This window comes from Heliangelus exortis, chromosome 2 (assembly GCF_036169615.1).
Source record: "Heliangelus exortis chromosome 2, bHelExo1.hap1, whole genome shotgun sequence".
NCBI lineage: Eukaryota > Metazoa > Chordata > Aves > Apodiformes > Trochilidae > Heliangelus > Heliangelus exortis.
In genome coordinates this window covers 9964404-9983141 of record NC_092423.1, presented here as the reverse complement: position 1 = coordinate 9983141, position 18738 = coordinate 9964404, and the positions used below count along the sequence as shown (strand labels likewise).

Sequence of the window (18738 nt, the reverse complement as noted above, 5' to 3'; positions counted from 1 at the left end):
AGCTGTGGCTGCCCCCTCCCTGGCAGTGTTCAGGGCCAGGTTAGATGGGGCTTTTAGCAACTTGGTTTAGTGGGAGGTGTCTGCCCATGCAGGATGGTTGGAACTTGATGATCTTGAAGGTTTCTTCCAACCCAAACCATTCTATGGTAATGTGAGCCTTATTGTAGACTCTATGATCAGACTGAGATAAGAAAGATTCCAGTTAGGTATGTTTGACATGAAAACTACAGCAAAAAAACAGAGATTTAGTTCATAATAAATTAAGAAGCAAAGCTGGTATGCTACAAATTTGTTATGCTACATTCAAAGTATTCTCTCACTGTAATGCTTTGTTAGCATTTCCTAATCCCTTTTTATACCACCTTGACAAAGTAGAACAAGATTGCCAATTCATGTGAAAGATTTCATCTTAGTAAGGCTTCAAAGAAGATACATTTGGCAAACAGCTTTTTTCCGTGAACATCTCCCAAAAGCTGTCCACCCTACTGGTGTCCATTGGTGGTGGTATATATTGGAGCACTCTGCTTACCTTTATGCTCTGATTTTCATCCAAAGGAAAGCAAAGCATCTGGGGGAAGAGTGTGCACCCAGCTGTGAGGTTTGTGTGGAGTAGGAGGATGGAGACATCTGAGCTGGCTGTGGCTGTGAGCATTACCTGTATCAGTAATGCAAGCACAAATAGTGCTCTGGAGTAAATGAACTTGATTTCAGCTCAGATGTAAAAATGGTTCTATTTTGTGCTCATAGTCCTTGTGGACAGCCTTGGTTTGCTGATTCTGTTCCTACAGAAGTATCTGCCTAAAAGGAAATGGAAGACAGAGGGAATTAGGTAAGATGTGAGTTTTATTTTTCCAAGCTCTCAATCCCCATCTGAAAAACAGCAAAAATAATAGATCTTGATCTAGCTAAAGATGTCCCTGCTCACTTCAGGGGGGTTGGACTAGATGACATTTAAGGGTTCCTTCCAACCCAACCCATTCTGTGGTTCTCTGATCTTCATCAAGTCACAGAGCCACTGTGAGATGGCATCCTACTGGAGTATCAGTCACCATGTAAATAACCAGACAGATGCAATGTTTTGCACTCGGTTGTTGAAACACAGGAATCTAGTGCTGTTTGAGATGTCTGAAGTATTCTAGATACCCATACAGAGCTAGTAAGTATAACACAGGTTCTATGGGAGACCTGTGCCTTCCTGCCTGCTAGCCTGAGCATCCGTAGGCCACCTCAGATATCACTAGAACCCTACACGGACGTGTTGAACAAGGTTTCTGGGCATGATTCAGTGAAATCAGACACTAAATGTGTCACAATGTAGCTGCCTCCATGTCATCCAAGTGTCAAAGCCCCCATTCCAGTTATTGAAGAGCTAGGTAGGCAGTGCAGTGGCATCAAGAGAGCTGTGCAGGGGCCAAAAGCAGGTTTTTGGTCTCCATGAAGATGTCTGTAAGCAAACTCCAAAACTTAGGTTTCTCAGTCTATAAACTGAGCTTTTATATACTGCAAACTCGTGTGTGTGCACTTTATATTGTATCCTTTATCCTCTATCCTATTTCATAATTTATACTTCATATTTTATATTGTGCTGTATTTCTCTTTGGCTGTAGGTTAGTATGAGCCTTCTTGTTTAGGAAGCTTGTCCACCACACATCCATCCATATGGTTTGCTTTTCTTTCAGCTGTGGCTTGGTTGAAGCAATAGCAAATGCAAAGTAGTTCAGTATTCAGCAGTAGCTATTGCAGATATTTGGAATGATAATTTGTTGTAGCTTGGGCAGATTGCAGGAGGTAATAAGAGCATTTGTCTTTTCTCTCACTTCCTTTTTGCTATCCTTCGACCATTTCTTCATTCATCTTTCTTTCTTGCTCTTTAGACTGATCTTATATAGGTTCCTTTCCTGCAGTCCCTTTCCTTCCTTTTAGTTCTGCCTTCTGCATCTCTTTCCTACCTTCTAACATAATCAGTACACAACTGACAAAGAAAAAAGTCTTGTACATTCAGCATTTTCCCATAGTTTCCCATAGTTGCATTTTATTAACATACCAAACTGGTATCCATGGTATTCTTTTTTTTTCCCCTTCTTTTTCTGCTTTTTTTTTTTTTTTTGGAAGAGCTAATATGCTAGTTCCTAGAAGCTTCAAGGTGATAACAGCCATAGACAAGCACAATCTGTTCATTGTCAATATGAACACTCAATACTGCAATTGAAGTACACATGGGTGCAAACTCTTGATGTATGCAGAAAACATACGCGCAACCTTCTTGAAACCTTTTTTTTTTTTCAATTTCTCTGAGCACAGTCTCATCACCTTTTCACTACCAAAGCCTTAATATGTCTCACCCTCTAATAAACCCTCCAAGACAGCAGGTTAATGATAAGTAGCACTAAATCAGAGGGTCTGGATGAAACATTAGATGTTAAAAAAAAAAATTCCTGAAGTTGCTCGTCTGACTTGACCCTATCTTGGAGGCTCACATTTTGGAGACTGACATCTGTTTGTTAAATACTGATGTCTGTTCTCTCTCTCACCCATTGAAAAATATTTCACACATTTTCTTTGCTGATTAATTCAAACTTTTGCAATGAATGGGACTTATCCTGAGTGCTTACTAAGATATGTAAGAGAGCACAGTTAGTGCATGGTAACTGCATGGCGAAAAGGTTTCAGGGCTGTAGTTGTTCAAGCACTCTGTTACAATGCTCATTTTAAAGCTTCCTATACAAAATCTTGGGTAGCCCAAGAGCTCAGATGTCACAAGTTAATTTTTATATTTTGGATTTGTTGTGCAATGGTGGCAGAATAAGGTGGAAATGAATAATGTGCATGAATATGTTCCCTTTCTCATCTTCTTCATCCTCCTATTGCATTGAAACCTTACCAGAGGAAATATTTCACTGAATATTAAGGGCTGGCTCTTCATTCATGTGACAAGACTTGTTCACCTCTAACCTTATTCCAAGAGAAGACTGTTCACATTAGTGGGTTGAATTTTGCTGGTGAGATTGGGTGGCTTAACAAGACCCATACACCTTTGTCTTGCTCACATACTGAACTGTTGTGACATTTCTGGTGAATAAACCTAAGCAGAGCCCAAAACATGTCTCTATGTTCCTATGCAGTACTTACATTTCTTGTTCCCAATTATTAAAATAGTTATTGGTACTTCATAGTTTTAAAAAACAACTTGTAATTCTGCTCTTAGGAATGGTGTCATGGGCCACTAGCCAGGGGGCACAGGGTGTGTATGTGTACTCTTACTTTGTCTACTTGAATAATTAGTGGAAAGATCCCCTCAAAACATCAGTATCCATGTTCAGCTATAGATGGTTAGAGCACCTCCATGACCTCTCACCACAATATATTGTGCAGGTTAGGTTTGCTGAGGAGTTTAAATCGTGCTGATTAAGTGTTAGATACAAGTTTGAGATTCATACATAAAATATAGGCATATCTTGCATAAATTATCTGAGTGTGGTCTGGTCTTCTTTCTTTAGTCAATGAAAAGAAAGAGGCATTTCTCAAGTGCAATTTGGGCTGTTTGAGAGAGCTAAATCAGGACGAGATGATTCATGGCATAGAAATACTTTTTTCTCTTAGCAAAAAGTGAGTCTAGATGATTGGAACAGATGCAGACATCTGCACTGTCACGGTCTAAATGCTAACAAATAGAACCCATCCATTACCTATGTCCTGAAGTTTAAAAAAGGACTAGAGTTTGGGTTATGCCAGCTCTAAACATGATTTAGGTAGCACCAGAAAAAATTAGTTATAAAATGGTGAAAGAATCTTGATGATGGGCAAACAAATATAAGTTTCCTGTGTTCAGAGCTTAGTAGTGATGTCTGAAGTCACTACCTTACCAGCAGTGTAAGATGTCTACATGTGCTCCAGTTGTGCTTTTATATGCAGTTGGTATCTGAATTGTCTCTCCCATGATCATCTTCAAGTTATATTGTCTCCCCACATCACTGTACTAGTGTAGCACCATGCAGCACTGCTCTCTGATCAGAACAGATTTATTTACTGCCCAGCTCTAAGCTGTACTTCTGTGTTCCTGCTTTTCATTTTATAGAGAATTCAGATGGAAAGGGTCTATCAGCCAACTTCTTCCATGACCACCCAAATACAAGAGTGTCTCCTATAATACTGTGGGGGTTTTGGTGGTTTGCATAATTTAAATCTTAAACTCCCTGAGTGGCAGAGATTCCCCAAATTCCAATGAGAAGTTGTAACACATTCTGGGTCATCTCATGAAATCCTGCTTTCTGATCCTCAGTGCTTCATTACTGAGTCAGGCTGTGACTCTGTGGCTCCATCAAGGCTGTGCTAGGCTGGGAGTCAGAAGGAAAGAAATTTTCTGGCATTTACTCTGTTTGCCTTCCTTGACATGCATTGACTTTGAATTGTTTAATTTCAAATAGGTACAATACTTGCATAGAAACTTTTTTCTCTTATTTTCTCTTTTGCAGATGATCATTCCAGGATATGTCTGAAAGCTGAAAACAGCCATGACAAGTCAGACTACATCAATGCCAGCCCAATTGTAAGTATGGTAACCTGTAAGAAATAATCCAAATAGTCTTTCCTTGATAACTTCAGGCACCTTGCTTCTCAATTTGTGCAACCTCAGGCTTTCAGCACCTCACAACAGTGACATCTCAGACCACCCTTTCAAAATGAAGAGAAAGAAAGCTTATTTACTAAGAAAACAAAGTCACTAGATAGTTGTCAATCTACCTTGCAATTCTGTCAGGTTTTCTGTACTTTAAGTTAAACTATGATTATAAATTATTATATATATTATGCAACTATGATTATAAACTTAATCACAGGATGGTTTGGGTTGGGAGGGACCAATCATTTAGTTCTAACCTCCTTCCCAGGGCAGGGACACCTTCCTCTAGACCAGGTTTCTCAATGCCCTGTCCAGCTTGGCCTTGTATACTGCCAGGGAGCAGGCATCCATGGCTTTTTGGGCAACCTGTTCCAGTGTTTCACCATCCTCATAGTGAAGAATTTCTTCCTAATGTTTAGCCACTTTAAAGCCATCGCCCCTTGTACTATCATTACTTGCCCTTATAAAACGTACCCTCCCCTAAACATGTGATGATGCACTCTTAGCAGAGCTTTTCCTTCTCTGAGAAGGTAAAACTTGTTCTTTTTGCTTCATCTTACTAGCCACTGTCATAGCAGGAGTAGTTTCTGTTGTGGAGGCTTCTGAACTTTTTCTGCAGCAGAAGGAACATTTTCTTCTACATTTCTTCCTCTGTTGTCCTACAGATGTGTAGCTTTGTGTTTCTCTAGCTCTCCCAGTTCTTCTTTGAGTCTGCTGGTTCGACAGCAGGAATGAGATCCCTTCCCACTCATGTATACAGGCAAACTGCAGAACAGATCAATCTGATTTTTGCCTCCAAATAGTCCAGCACGGCTCAGCTGCCCTGTCTCACCTAACATCATCTCAGTATGAATTCTTTCTTGTCTGCAGAAGGTGATAGAGTGAAAAAGTCTCTACATTTAGACACAAACCAGGAGTGATAGAGCCGGCAGCATTGTCCTGTCATAGTGTCTCAGTGGAAGAGTTATGATAGCCATTTAAAGGGCAAAAAAGGCACCTTGTCCTTGACCCTCGTGAATCTATTGGAGTAATTTTTGCTAATGGTTCTTATCCACATTAATTAGACATTCAAAAGTTGTTGCAGGGAAACTGAGAAAGAACCTAGGATGGATCTTGCTGCAGTGGGCTTTGTATGTTATTACTGGCTCAATTTCTTGGGGTGTATTGCTCCCCCAGTTCAGTCACTTTGTGTGGGCAAGGCAGCTGACAATTTGCAACAGCATGAAATTACAGGCTGTTTCCTTCCAATGTTGTTGACAATACTTTTTTTCTTAAAAAAACTCCCACAACTACATAGAAAATGTTCTTGGAGCATAGTTTTTGTTTCTTTCATCAGAGTTCAAAAAGTTAATTTTCAAAAACAGACAAAAATGTTTTTTTTCAAAGAGTTAAAAGATCCACAGAACCCAACAAACACCTTCAGGATGCTTTTGTCTTTGTCTTAGAGTTGAAGGTAAACCAAAGCACCTGCATGCTTCCAGATACCATTTCAGAGAACAGGGGTAGATGCACACAAATTAGAGAAACTTTGGTCTCATTTTAAATATGTCTTTGATTAGACCAAGCTCTAACTGGCCCCAGGATCAGGAGATCAGAATAACTTGATTTTCCAAGGAATATGTATCCTGCCTGTGAAGTCATGCACAGAGGTCCAGCTCCAGGGTTTCAGTGCTCTGTTTGCCTGTATTCAGGGCATGTTCAGTTATGTTTGGTCAAGCCTTAATTTGATAGTAGAAGCTGAGAGGTTTTGTGGAAAGCACAGTAGTGGGAGGTGTTAACTGGAAGTGAGATATTGTGTTCTTGTAAGAGCTTGACTGTAATTCACATGACTACAAATTGGTGCAGAAGTGAAATTACATCATCTGCAGACAGTGCTAAGCCTGGTTCAGTGTTGGCACTGGTACAGATGCTGTGTTTTTACCAAATAACCAAGATGGGCTTCTGCATCCTGCCAGAAGTCTTCCTAGACAGCTTAACTGGTTTTAGTACAGATATTTGATTGGGGGACAAATATTCTTCCATGTTTATATATGCCTATTGCAATTTTAATTATGGTAATTAATTACACTGATGAGAAAAGTATTAGATTAAATATTGCTGGGGGTGGAGAAGCAGGACTGAGATATCTTGTTAGCATAACTGGGAGACATATGCTTTGTCAAGATGCCCAAATCTAATGCAGACAGAGGGTCTCTGCTTTAACTTTCATGGTTTTACAGGAGATGTAATCATGCTTTCCCACCCAGCACTTGAGAGTGCTTTCTTCCGTAAGGTCAGAAGGTTTCTTCTTTTTTTGTATCTTTCCCATACTCAAGAGATTTGACCAATAAAACAAGTCACACTAATGAAGCAAAATTCAAAATTCCTACGGTTGTATCTATATCTCTTGCAGAAATATTTCTATACTGGATGCATAAGTGTTTCATTGGGTTGGGAAAAGCACTCAGTAACTTGCCTGGGCATGAAAAACTGCCAGGAGAAACCCTTGAGTTCTTTATAGCAGGATAGGGAGCCTACAGTATGGAAGGAGTGCCACAGCCCGCATTTGTGTGATGACTTCTTATTCCAAGGAAAGAGGTGATCCAGATGGTTTTGTGAGCTTGTTTCACTAAGTCATTGACATTTTGAAAGCAGTAGATAAAACATGGGTTTCCTGAAGGTGATGCATTGGGGTGCTGGTAGGAGGAAATCTCTACTTTGCAAACTATTAGTTTGGAAAGATTCCCGGCAAACTGTTTCATTTCAAGACAAATTAAATATATTCAGGTTAACATAAAAGTACTTGTTAATCTGGTATTGCTTTTCTGTAGCAAGGCAGATTATAGACTTTCAGTCTTGCTTCCCACCTCAGAAACCTACTGGAATACTATACTGAGCACTTGACTCTGCAGGATTTGCTGTGGCCGTGAGCTGGACATATGTGCTGTTGCTTTGGGGGTTTCTTTGAGGTATTTGTTCAATGTCTTTCTAAGTGTACAGTGGATGTGGAGTACCAGAGAGTCTGCCTTTATTTGTTCTTGCAAAAATCCTACCAATGCTTTTCCTTCATACTGCTGCCTTTCAACTTAAATAACCTCAGTAATTATCATGTCAATGCAGTGATGTTTCTGGTGCATCTGAACCTTGCAGTGTTTGGGCTAGGAGTGAGCACTGTAGTGAGCTGCAAGATGGGCATTAATGGCACAGGATCGGTACTTTCTGAACTGACTCGAGGGGGATTTTTCCTCCCTGCATGTGTGAGATGTCTAGTGAGGAAAGAGTGTAAAATAAAGTAATTATATTTGAGCTTTGGAAAGGGAGGCTTCCAGTCGTGTACATGTCACTGGGTATCTCCAGCTTCTGGGTGAATGGTCCAGTCTCCAGCTGGGGCTCACTCAACCTTAACTTAAGTCTAAATGAGTGCAGCAGTACACCACAAAAAAAAAATCCCTGTGTTAGACAATGACCTGGCCACCTGCCCATGTGTTTCTTCCTTTTAAACATGTTGCCCCCCTCAAGACCTCCTTTCCCTCCAGTATGTTGTGAAAAACTGGGGTTAGATTGATGGCATCACCAGGACTAGCACTGGGTGTGGAGAATCAGCAGATATTTAGTCCAAGTTCTTCCTGTAGGTTTTTTTATTACATGTAGCACAAGGCCAGGCAAAATGAGTCCTCAGGAGAAATTTTCAGGGTAAAAGTGAAGTGGAAATCTCTTTTCCTCCTCTCTGAAATAACATAAAGTACTATGATAATAACTCTGCTATCGGCAGCTGAATGAAAGGCTTGCAATTATGGCACAAGGAGACCCTGACTGTGCAGAATAAAACTGTGATAATTACATCTGTCATATTTGTACTTAGTCCTCATTAAATTTCGGGAAAATCATCCAGTAGTAAATAATGTGCAATCTTTGCTTTTAAATCAGAGGTCATGAAAGTAAATGGGAATTCTGGTTTTCCTCATAGGGTGTCTGAAAGAGAAAAAATCCAATCAACTACATTTAAAAACTCAGTTTGCTTATTATTGAAGACACCAGACTGAGGAATATCATTAGCATGACAGTTTGTTCAAACACAGCATATGAATTTCATCACCAAGAATAGACTCTGAAATTCATAATGACATTCACAACCAGATTTACTTCTTTCGTTCCATTAGGGGTTTTAAAGGAAGGGTTTAAAAATTGTTTTAAATTTTAATTCAAATGTGCAGATGAAGACTAGTCTACCTTTTTAATTTTAATGTTGAGATGAATGTGGTTACAAAGTTCATCTGCATTTGCTGGCTATGCTTTCTTTTACAGAAACAAATATACTTTTTTATTTTTAAAGACTTTCTCTACTCTGTGCAATAATCAAATGCATGAAAATAGTTTTTATTGGCATTATAAACACATTAAATCAGGGAACTACACAGTAGATTGAATCCGTCCAAATTCTTAGGTGTTAATCAGAGTTCAATTTTCTATGCATCATATTTAGTCTATACTGGGTCTCATTCTGTTTTAATATAATTTAGAAATATTTTAGATAGACTCAGTAGACTCAAAGGATTCTGATTAGGGTAAATATGGTGTGACTGAGACCGATTTTTTTTTTTTTTTTTTTTTTTTTTTTTTTTTTTGGTGGGATGTAAAGATTTAACAGGCTGATGGGGAAGGCGAAAGGCCGGAATGAATTGATTTATCATTTGCATGAGTTTTCAAAATGGTGGTTGATGCCAATTGAAACTTCTACTGCAGTTTACAGTTTTAGAAAACTATTTAACATGTATGAATTTTAGGACTTTTTTAGTCTGAATTTATAACAATAAATTTTAGGTTTTTCTTACAGAATGTATTGATTTTGCTGTATTTCATCATCATTATCAGTGAAATCATGCAACAACACTATGTATATAAAAACTCAATAAAATTCAGATTTTTTCAGGGAAATCTTACAAATTCCTAGGATCCTAGGCAGCTGGATTGCAGAAAAAACTAAGCAGGAAAAACTAAAGGAGTAGCTTTAGTTCTTTAGTAAAGCAAAGGTGGAATTGCGCTCTGATACTAATTTAGCAAAGGAGCAGCTAATTGTGATTCTGTCGCTAAATATTTTCCTGCTTTAAGCCAACTTTTATTATAAAGCCATGTGGAAGAACATATCATGCCACTAACGTTTTCTGTGGTATTTCTTTTCCAACAGTGAATCTGATTTTTTTGTTTGTTTGTTTTAATTTTCTTTTGAAAGTGGTGAGTGGCAAAAATCATCAGTCGATTGCATGGTCAGCCATAGTATCCTTGATCCCTTTTTTTCCCTGATAAAAAATCATGGGAAAGCAGCTTGAAATATTATCACCAGACTTGCCTTTGTTGTGCTGCAGGGGAAAATGAGAATTCCACCATAGCAGAACAGTTGTAATAACTGCATTTTTTCTTCCCAAAAATGGAAGTTCGATCCAGTTCTCATGTGAGCCTTGTGAACTTTGTGCTTTGATGGGGACGTAGAGAGAAAAATACTGCTCTTTTTGAACAATTACTCTTAGGGTAATTTCTGAAGTTAGTTCCACTTTAAAACGTTAGCAAACAGTCAATTTTTGTTTTAATACTTGATAGTACGGAGCCTGCTGTTCTCTATTCTTCTCTGGAGAATACATTCTCTGCTTTATTTTTGTGGAGTGAGAAATCTGAAGGATCCTTGAAAGAAGATAATGACTACTGACATAAAAAAAAAGCTTTTTACTTAATCCTTGATTAGTTAGTTTAAAAACCATTACAGACTTTATTTCTTTATTCAAACTTTTGTTAACTTTGATAGATTAAGATGTTCTTGGTAACCTTGAGAGAATAAAAAAGAACAACAAAAACATCCATGCATCATCACCTTACTCACATTAAAACCAATGTGACCAGAGCAGTGATTTTTCACATTTTTCTTGAATTATGCAGGCTTTAAAACAGTACATATAATAGAAAATTGATGAAACCATGAGTTTCATACAATTAGCTTAATCTTCACTCTTATTTTTGTTCAGTAAAAGATCATTTAATAATGTGATAGGCCTTTCTGCCATCTTTTATTTGCTCCAGGCAAGAAGAGTTTGCGCTCATAATTGTTTTCTGTGCGACACAATGTGCTTGGAATGTAATAATTGTAATTGTCTTTTGAATTATTGTTGAACTGCTGATACACTTCAGTACTCCATGCTTATTGTAATGTTTGCCACGTTCCAACAGCACCTTTGTGACAGAGGTTGATTAATGCAGAAATGCCAAGAGTGGCCTATTCCTGATTTATCAGCTGAATGTTGAGAATTATTTCCTCAGTGACAGCGCTATTTGCATCATCCTTGATTTCTGCTGTCTCTGTTTTCTGGCATGTCTACATACAGCAAAATCTAGTTTAAGAAGAAATTCAAAGTAAATTATTGTATTTCTAAAGTTTGGTGTATTTCCTGTCAAGTCAGGTTCTGCCTGTTAGACAAGTGACATCATTTTGAACTAGATGTAGCACACAACAGTTTCCACTGGGAATAGCAAGGCCTCCACAGTGCAGGTTGATTTTTCTAAGCCAAGATTTTTTTTCTTCCAGCCTAGAAAAACATTTAAGTACATGATTAAATCCTATAGATCTCTGTGGGATTCAAGAGAAACAATAACATAAATTATTTCAACGATAATGGAGCAAAAATAAACCTTTAAGCCTGACTTTGCTTGATCAGATTTGCTATTCTTTTCAGCTGTGTTTAGTTCAGTGTCTCAGTTCTTAGAAAAACAAAAAATATTGCACATTTTGACGTGGCTCCCAGCGTGGTTTTCTTCCAATACTGCTTTCTGAAGGAAGCTATTTTTTTCCCTGATCTCCAAATACACACAGCAGGAAATGTCCTGCTACCAGAATGGCTTTTGTGAAAAGGCAAAGAAAGCAAGGTTGAAATTTGTTGTAAGCAATTTATTGTTGTGAAGAGATATTTGCTGATAAGAGAAGCACCACAATGCAGCTCAGAATCAAATGATGGTATTATAGACATCCTGGTCAAGGTTTTTTATAACTGTGGACGGTGAGCTTTTATTCTAAATGGATACTGTGACTTCATTCTACCTGAGTTTTGTTGTCATGGAGAATTTTAATATTAAGTCCAGCTTAATTATACATCAGAAAATTAGAAACATAAAAGTGTTCTCTTCGTTTTTGCAACATTCATCATATTGTTGTTCTGTTAGAATAACTTACATCTGTTCTTTTATGGTTTTTCCTCTTTTATGTTGCACATAATTATGAGGTGCCTTCTTTTACACTGACATGTACCATCACTGAAAATTTTGATAGGCTATGAATAAATTCAGTGGATGTCTCCTAATGCAAATGTGGTTCACATTCATTCTTATTCAGATCTTTACTTACAGAACAGAATTGTGTATTGAGACAAATTCTGCCTTCAGCTACATTGGGTATAAGATAACTCTCACTGACTTCGGTGTCACTGAGTCACATCCACACATCTGAGAGCTGAACTGGGTCTCTTTTCTTTATGCTTAAAGTTTTGTCTTGCTCAGGGTTAGAATGAGTTTGTTTGGATTTTAATCCCATCAGCAGATCTTCTTTTTCAGCAGAATGGGTCCTAAGATTTAGAACCAAGAAAACCATCCATCAGTTCAAAAACATTCATTGTAAAACACTAATCCTATTTACTCTTGATGGCTTTGTTTGTTAGATTCTTTAATTTTTGCTCAGTGAATTTTCTGCTCCTTGAATTAAATGTAATAATTAAGGTCTTTAAGCAGAACTTCCTCTATTGAAGACAAATCCATGCATTTAGATAAATCAGCTAACTAGAAAAAGCCAGAAAATGCATTTGTTCCCCATTTTTTGCTGTTTTTTAGTTACATGTGCCCTTGCCTAGTATGGTGGAAATGGAGAACATATTTAGATGTGTGGAGTATTCTTAACACTCAATGTAGAAACATGTTTCAAATGGCTCCTAGGTTGCTATGAAACCACCAGTACTGATCTCAAATAAATGCCTTTGTCAACCACCAAAAATGATCTTACAGTGCTCATCATGTCTGCTGATATTCATAGGATAGCATCAGTCTTTTGTGGAAAAAGGTACCCTCTGAGCTTATAAATAGTAATAAAATTCTTTGCTTGCCAGTGAAGGATGGAGGGACATGACAGTGCTTTAGGAAGTCCCTTGTTTCTGCCCTCACATACTTTCTGTCTCTAAAGCAGCAAGGGATGTTCTTGTAAATAAAAGTCTGTGTACTCTCTCCTTATTCCAGATGGACCATGACCCCCGAAACCCAGCATATATTGCCACCCAGGGCCCTCTCACTGCTACTGTTGCTGACTTCTGGCAGGTAAGTTAAATATCTCTTTGAAAACTGATTTTATGTTACAAATCAGATGCCATCCTGCCTTCCCAACATGTGGAAAAATGTTAGTTCAAATGTATTTTTTAAATCTAGTACATGGATATTAAAGACATTTATGTATATGACAAGCCTTTCTAAAGAATAGTTCAAATTATATTGAATAGTGGAAATTTTATTGAAAACCTCAGGTTAAACTATTTATATCTTAGTGACAAACTTCAGGCCAGGTTTCTCTAATTAAACTTCTGCCAAGGACTGGATGATTTTCAAAGGACCTGACCTTCTTAAGAGTAGAGCCAGAACTCATTGTCATTCTCCAGATCAAAAAGGACCTGACGCTACGTGCTGTAAATTTGTCTATTGAAACCTACTTCCCACATGCCCCAAAATGCTTTAATTCTTCACATTTTCCCTGCCACAGGTAGCTGAGCTAAAGGTTAAGACCCTGCTGCATGATGTTAAGTAGGTGCATAATTTTTTGCAGGACTGGGGTTAAAGGCAGTAGTTACTAATGCACAAATATGAGCTTACTTTGCATGCAGCTTTTTCCTGTGCTCCTGAAGCTCTCAGATTTGGACATACACACACCACCAGGCTGGGTGTGTGTGACTGTGTGATGGATATTCCTCTGGAAGTGTAAAAGTGTGCCTGAAAGCTTATGGAAGCTGTGAAGGTCAGCAGAGGTTTACTATCAAACTTTCTGGGTTTTTTTGGATTGCACTATGGATTTAGAAACTTTTTTTTCTGAAGATAAAGAATATATATGTAAGTTTCAGAAGTGCCAATGTATGTTAGGAGCTTGCATTATTTGAAATAATCTCACTTCATCTGCATCACTCGATGCAGACCATTTTCATGTTGCAGTTTTCTGCTGTCTCTGATGAGGAGTCAAGACAAAAAGTTTGTTTGCTTTTGGGCACATGTATATTTAAATGCTTGGTTTGAGATATTTTAGGCCTGGTTTTTAGGAAGTCCAGAGCAAATTCTTTTTGCTTGAAGTCAGTTGATCTGTTGTTCTGGAGTAAATTTTCAAGTAAATTGTGATTTTTGTACTTTGGTGAGTGAATTCCGTATATCAAGCATGATACTTGAAAATTTGTTTCTTATGTTAAACATGCAAAATCAAAGCTATTCTGTAATGATATGTTATGATTCCTAAGGTCCAGGATTTTTAATTGTATATTTTTGCATATTTATATATTTAAATTTTGTATATCTTTACCTGTAAAAAAATGTTGAAAAAAATGTGTATTCTCACTTCTAAAGGAGGTATTCAAAAAGCAAAGTTTGTATAAGCACTGCTGCTAACAAAGAAATCAGAGGAAATCACCAATATAGTATGAGCAACATATTTTGGCCTTGTCTTTTTCTAATTTTAACAGTTAGGCAGACTGTTTGTTTCAAACACAGAGCAGTCTCTTTCTTGACTTTTGTCTTCATGCTATTTGTTGAGTGGAGAGTCTTCCCTTTCCTTCACTTTCCTTCTGATCTTTTTAAACTATTTCTCCTCCCAGTTGCCCATCAGTGAAAGTTCACTCCATCTCCCCACCGGATTTGCTTTACACATCTCCACAAAAACCATTTGGCAACCAAATGGTTCTACTCAAGTATGGCCATGTGTCCAGTGTTAATGTGATGTTCTATTAGGTTCTGTTGAAAAACTTGTTTCTTTTATTCATTTTCCTGATGTCTGTTACTCCAATCTAACCATCTACCTATGTCAAAATTGTCCATCACTCACTTTTCTTAAACTCCCTGTGTATCACATAGCAATGTGCTGTGTCCAGTCCCAAGCTTTTTACATGGCCCATGGTATTAACTAAGTGTAATAAGCAAGCCAGAAGAGAGAAACTCCTTGAAGAGCACTGTGTCCATAACCACTGAAATGTAGTAACATCCATTGTCTGAGTCCCAAACCATGGTTTGAAGTTGTTATGGCTTATGTCCAGATGTAGGAGCAAAGTTTACATCAGTTTTTGACCCAATAGTACCTATTTTAAGTGAAAGCATGGAAACCTAACTTGCTATGGAAAATAGAGTATCAACTCTGGTCAGGGCAGAATCCTTTGGTATTTACTTGAATACAATTTTCTGTATTTTGTAGGAACTGTAGTGCTGCCACCAGGGGTTGTTTAAAGATTCAGTTATTCATTCCCAATATATCTTCTCAGTGGTTCTCTCCCTCCTTCACTCAATACCATCTGTTGCTTGTCTGAGCTGCTTTTTCCCCCCTTTTGTGTGCTCAGTGAAGCAGTTTTCTGACTGCTAGTGAGAAGAGTGACTGACTCCAGACAGACCTGGGACCATTCTGCTGTTCCTTGTCTAAATGATGCCATGCTTTAGCAAATCCAACAGAAACTCTTGGAGCTTGGCAATAACTACAAGGTTTATTTCTTCCTGGTTTTGCAGAGAATTAGCTTCTAAGATTCCCAATAGTGTATGGGCATGGTGGGCATCAGACACTCCTTTTTATCTTGGCTGAAAGGCTGCCCCAGCAAGAAGCCGTTATGATTTTTTCCTCTTCTGTAGGCATGTGTGTAGGCATTTTCTACAGATTTGTAGAAAAAACTTTGTCTACAAAGCATTTGTTTTGCTTGAATGTGTAAGACAAGTTTTGTGGCATTTGCAACACAGCTGATATCCATAATGAAACCCAAACTGCCCCTGATTTGTCTGTCTAGATTTCATGCTTAAATTCCAGAGGCAATTTCTAATCCTAATTTCCTTTAAATTTGTATTAGACTTTTCCCCCCATCAACTATGTTAGCAAGCAGTGTGGCCCACTAGGAATGAATTTGTAGAGTGTCACTGTACTTACTTTGTAGGTTTTACTGTAGAACAACTGTTCAGGGTTCTAGTGGACCAAATGTCTGTTGTCAGGGCAGAAGGCAGCAGATGCGTCTGGAGGAAGCTTCTTCCAAAAGGAACCCGGTTCCTGAGCTCCAATACTGCTCTGCATTGTCTGCTGCTCTTCATGTCTGCCATCTACATGATCAGGTGGTCAAATCTGTTATCTCTATTCAAGACCAAAAAGATGATTTAGTTTTGTATAATCTTTATTCCTAGTTCTGTTGTCAGGCCCCTCTAAAACCTTTTGTGTGGAGCTAGTGCCCAGTATTTTGTGCAAGTTCTATGAGGCACTTGGCAATCTAATTCTCATTTACTGTTTTCAAGTTGCCCAGATCTGAACAAAGATCATGGTCAGCTCAGTGGCTTCTCTTTCCCAAACTGGGCAAAGATGTTTCATAGAACAATGATGCTTTGTCCAAGCTCATTTTGTTTACCATTCTTACTACTGCTGAGCAGATCCATGCTTACTACCACTGTGGGACTGGAGGGGGATCAGTTTCAATCACGTCACTGGTGACCACTTGAAAGATTTTGCCCTTTTTTTGCAAGGTAAGGAAGAAGGGCAACTATTGTTCTTCTAACTTCATCCGCCAGAGCTTGCCATTAGGCTCTGCATTTTCTGTACACTTTCTTATTAATTTGGGTTTTCATGCTGACCTGTGAGATATTAGCTTATTAGAATTTTTTTTTTCAAAGATACAGTTTTTTGAACTGGACATAGTCCAAACTCTTATACACTGGCCATTTTCAAATGGTGTTCAAACAACTTTTGTATATGTTGTAACAATAATGTTGATAAAAAAGGCAAGATCTTTACTCTGGCTTTTCTGATGGTGTGAAGACACTTCAGGCCTTCCAACCTTCCAAAGTTGTTTGTGTCGTTCCAGCTTCTTGTATTCTTGAGCTACTTCCTCTTACTCAGCAAGTGCCAAGGTAGTTCCAACTTTCCTGGCTTACCTATTTCTTTGAAAACTTTCTAGCCTACAGGAGTTGTGTTGTCAGTCATTTCAATGATCTGTTTTGCCACGGGGCCTCCTAATCTGTCTGGATACTCTGGGTTTGCGGCTCAAGCAGAGATTTCATCTCTTCCTGCATGTCATCCCTTAGACCACTCTGGAAATTTTCCAGCTACTACTTTAATTAATTTTGAAAAGCCTCCAGCTGATTTAAGTCTTCTTTTAATTTCATCTGGTCTTGTTTTCATCTCTTTTTACCGATTACTATTTCTAAGAGATACTTCCTTCATTGATTTTATTTTGATTTAGTGGGGATTCCACCTCAACATTCTCTTTCTTGAAAACTGGATTCCGTTCCTTACCTGGTATAATCCATTCTTACTTGAATGGTTAAACAATTTGCCAGATCTGTGGGTTGTTTTCTTCTCAGCTGGAAAGAGAATTCCTCCTCAGGACAGGGTTTTTCTTTGATAGAGTTCTATTTTATTTACAAAGAAAGTACAATGTTTTATTTCCTTGAACAAAGGGAGAATCAAATAACAGGCAATAACTTTTTTTTTCCAAACCTCATTCACACAGTTTTTCACCTCCAACCTCTCTTTCAGCTTTTCTTCTGCCAGAATCACAATGCTACTTTGTCGAGCTGTGCTGGTGGTTTCTTTATTCATTTTACATATTTCTGCTGTTTATCTGGATTAATCATCTTGCCTTGATTAATGCCTCTCTCTCTGCATTAGGCATATCAGTTTCTAGAGAAACTTATGGGTCCATATGCTTCATGTTTCTCTTGTTTTTGATGATAACTTCTGTAATTTCTGTTATCAGGCTTCATAAAAGAGTTTGCTGGTGTCTTACATTTATCTTGAATGAAAGGTGATGATTTTGTCCAGCAGCTTCAGTGAGATTTCACTCAGCTCTTTCGCATAATGCTATTAAAATTCAACATCTCTTTGAACATAATTCAAAAGAAAGAGGACGTAGAACATTTCTGATCTATAACAAGTTTTCACAGCAGGAGTTCCATGTTGTGAATAATTCTGGAGGCATAAAATTTTATTATTTTCCATATGTGCTGGGCTATAACTCCATGAAGTATTTGACGTGAAGTACATGTCTTAACTTGCAAAGTATTCTAAGAAGCAAGGGATGATAATAGGCAAGAAACTATTCCTAGGAGTTAGGGTATTTAGAACCAACTGTCCTTGCACTGAAAAATTGTTCTTAATTATGCCAGTTTTATAAATTGCATGTCTGCTAAGGTTCGTTGTCTCTAAATGGAGGTTTCTGTAGGAGGCCATAATTTTTCCCTCTGGAAAACACCCACCATTATGCCTTCCTTTCATAAATCTACCCACATTTGCCCTTCTTTCCCCTCCCTCTTTTTATAGGGAATTGCACTTTCATGGTATTTGATTTTTTTTTTTTAACCATATGAAGTGAAAGAGGGGGAGGGATCAGGCAATTCCTGCCAAGGGGCTTAAAAAGATTTGCTTCATAGTTGCCGTCAAAAATCAAATCACATGTGATACCTATTTATGTAATTGTTTGTTGTCTTTCTGTTATGTTCTCTCTCCACAAGCAATATCATTAATCAACATATGGACATTACATAACTTTTATAGAGGAACAGAGAAGTATGATTTTCATCATTTTGCAGACATTCAGTTAAGGTTCAAAGCACCTACAAAGCACCTATTGCCTGAACAGATCTGTAGCTCAGGCTGATAGTTTGCCCCATGCCTTAGTCTCTGGAAGGCTGGAATCTGGCAGGGATGGCAGAGTTGGTTCTGCTCATGAGCAGCACTGAGGCAGACACAGGATGAGGAAGGCAGACTTCAGGTGCTGCTCTGGAGTGCTTAGGATGCTCCTACAGGAAGCAAGAAAGAGGTGCCTGTTGCATGTTCTGAATCAAAGCCACATTTCTCATTACTCTATCTTCTCTCCACTAATTGCCAATACATGAAATAGTCTTGAAACTGA

The 18738-nt window shown here is 38.1% G+C and overlaps 1 protein-coding gene across 1 annotated transcript in view; it reads left to right on the top strand.

The window, feature by feature from the left end:
* The window catches only part of PTPRN2 (protein tyrosine phosphatase receptor type N2), a 622824-nt gene that overhangs the window by 563348 nt on the left and 40738 nt on the right, over positions 1–18738 (top strand). The window contains exons 16-17 of the mRNA XM_071734753.1: positions 4473–4546; positions 12860–12937. Of these exons, the coding sequence (XP_071590854.1) occupies positions 4473–4546; positions 12860–12937 (152 nt within the window). The remainder of the gene's footprint in view (positions 1–4472; positions 4547–12859; positions 12938–18738) is intronic.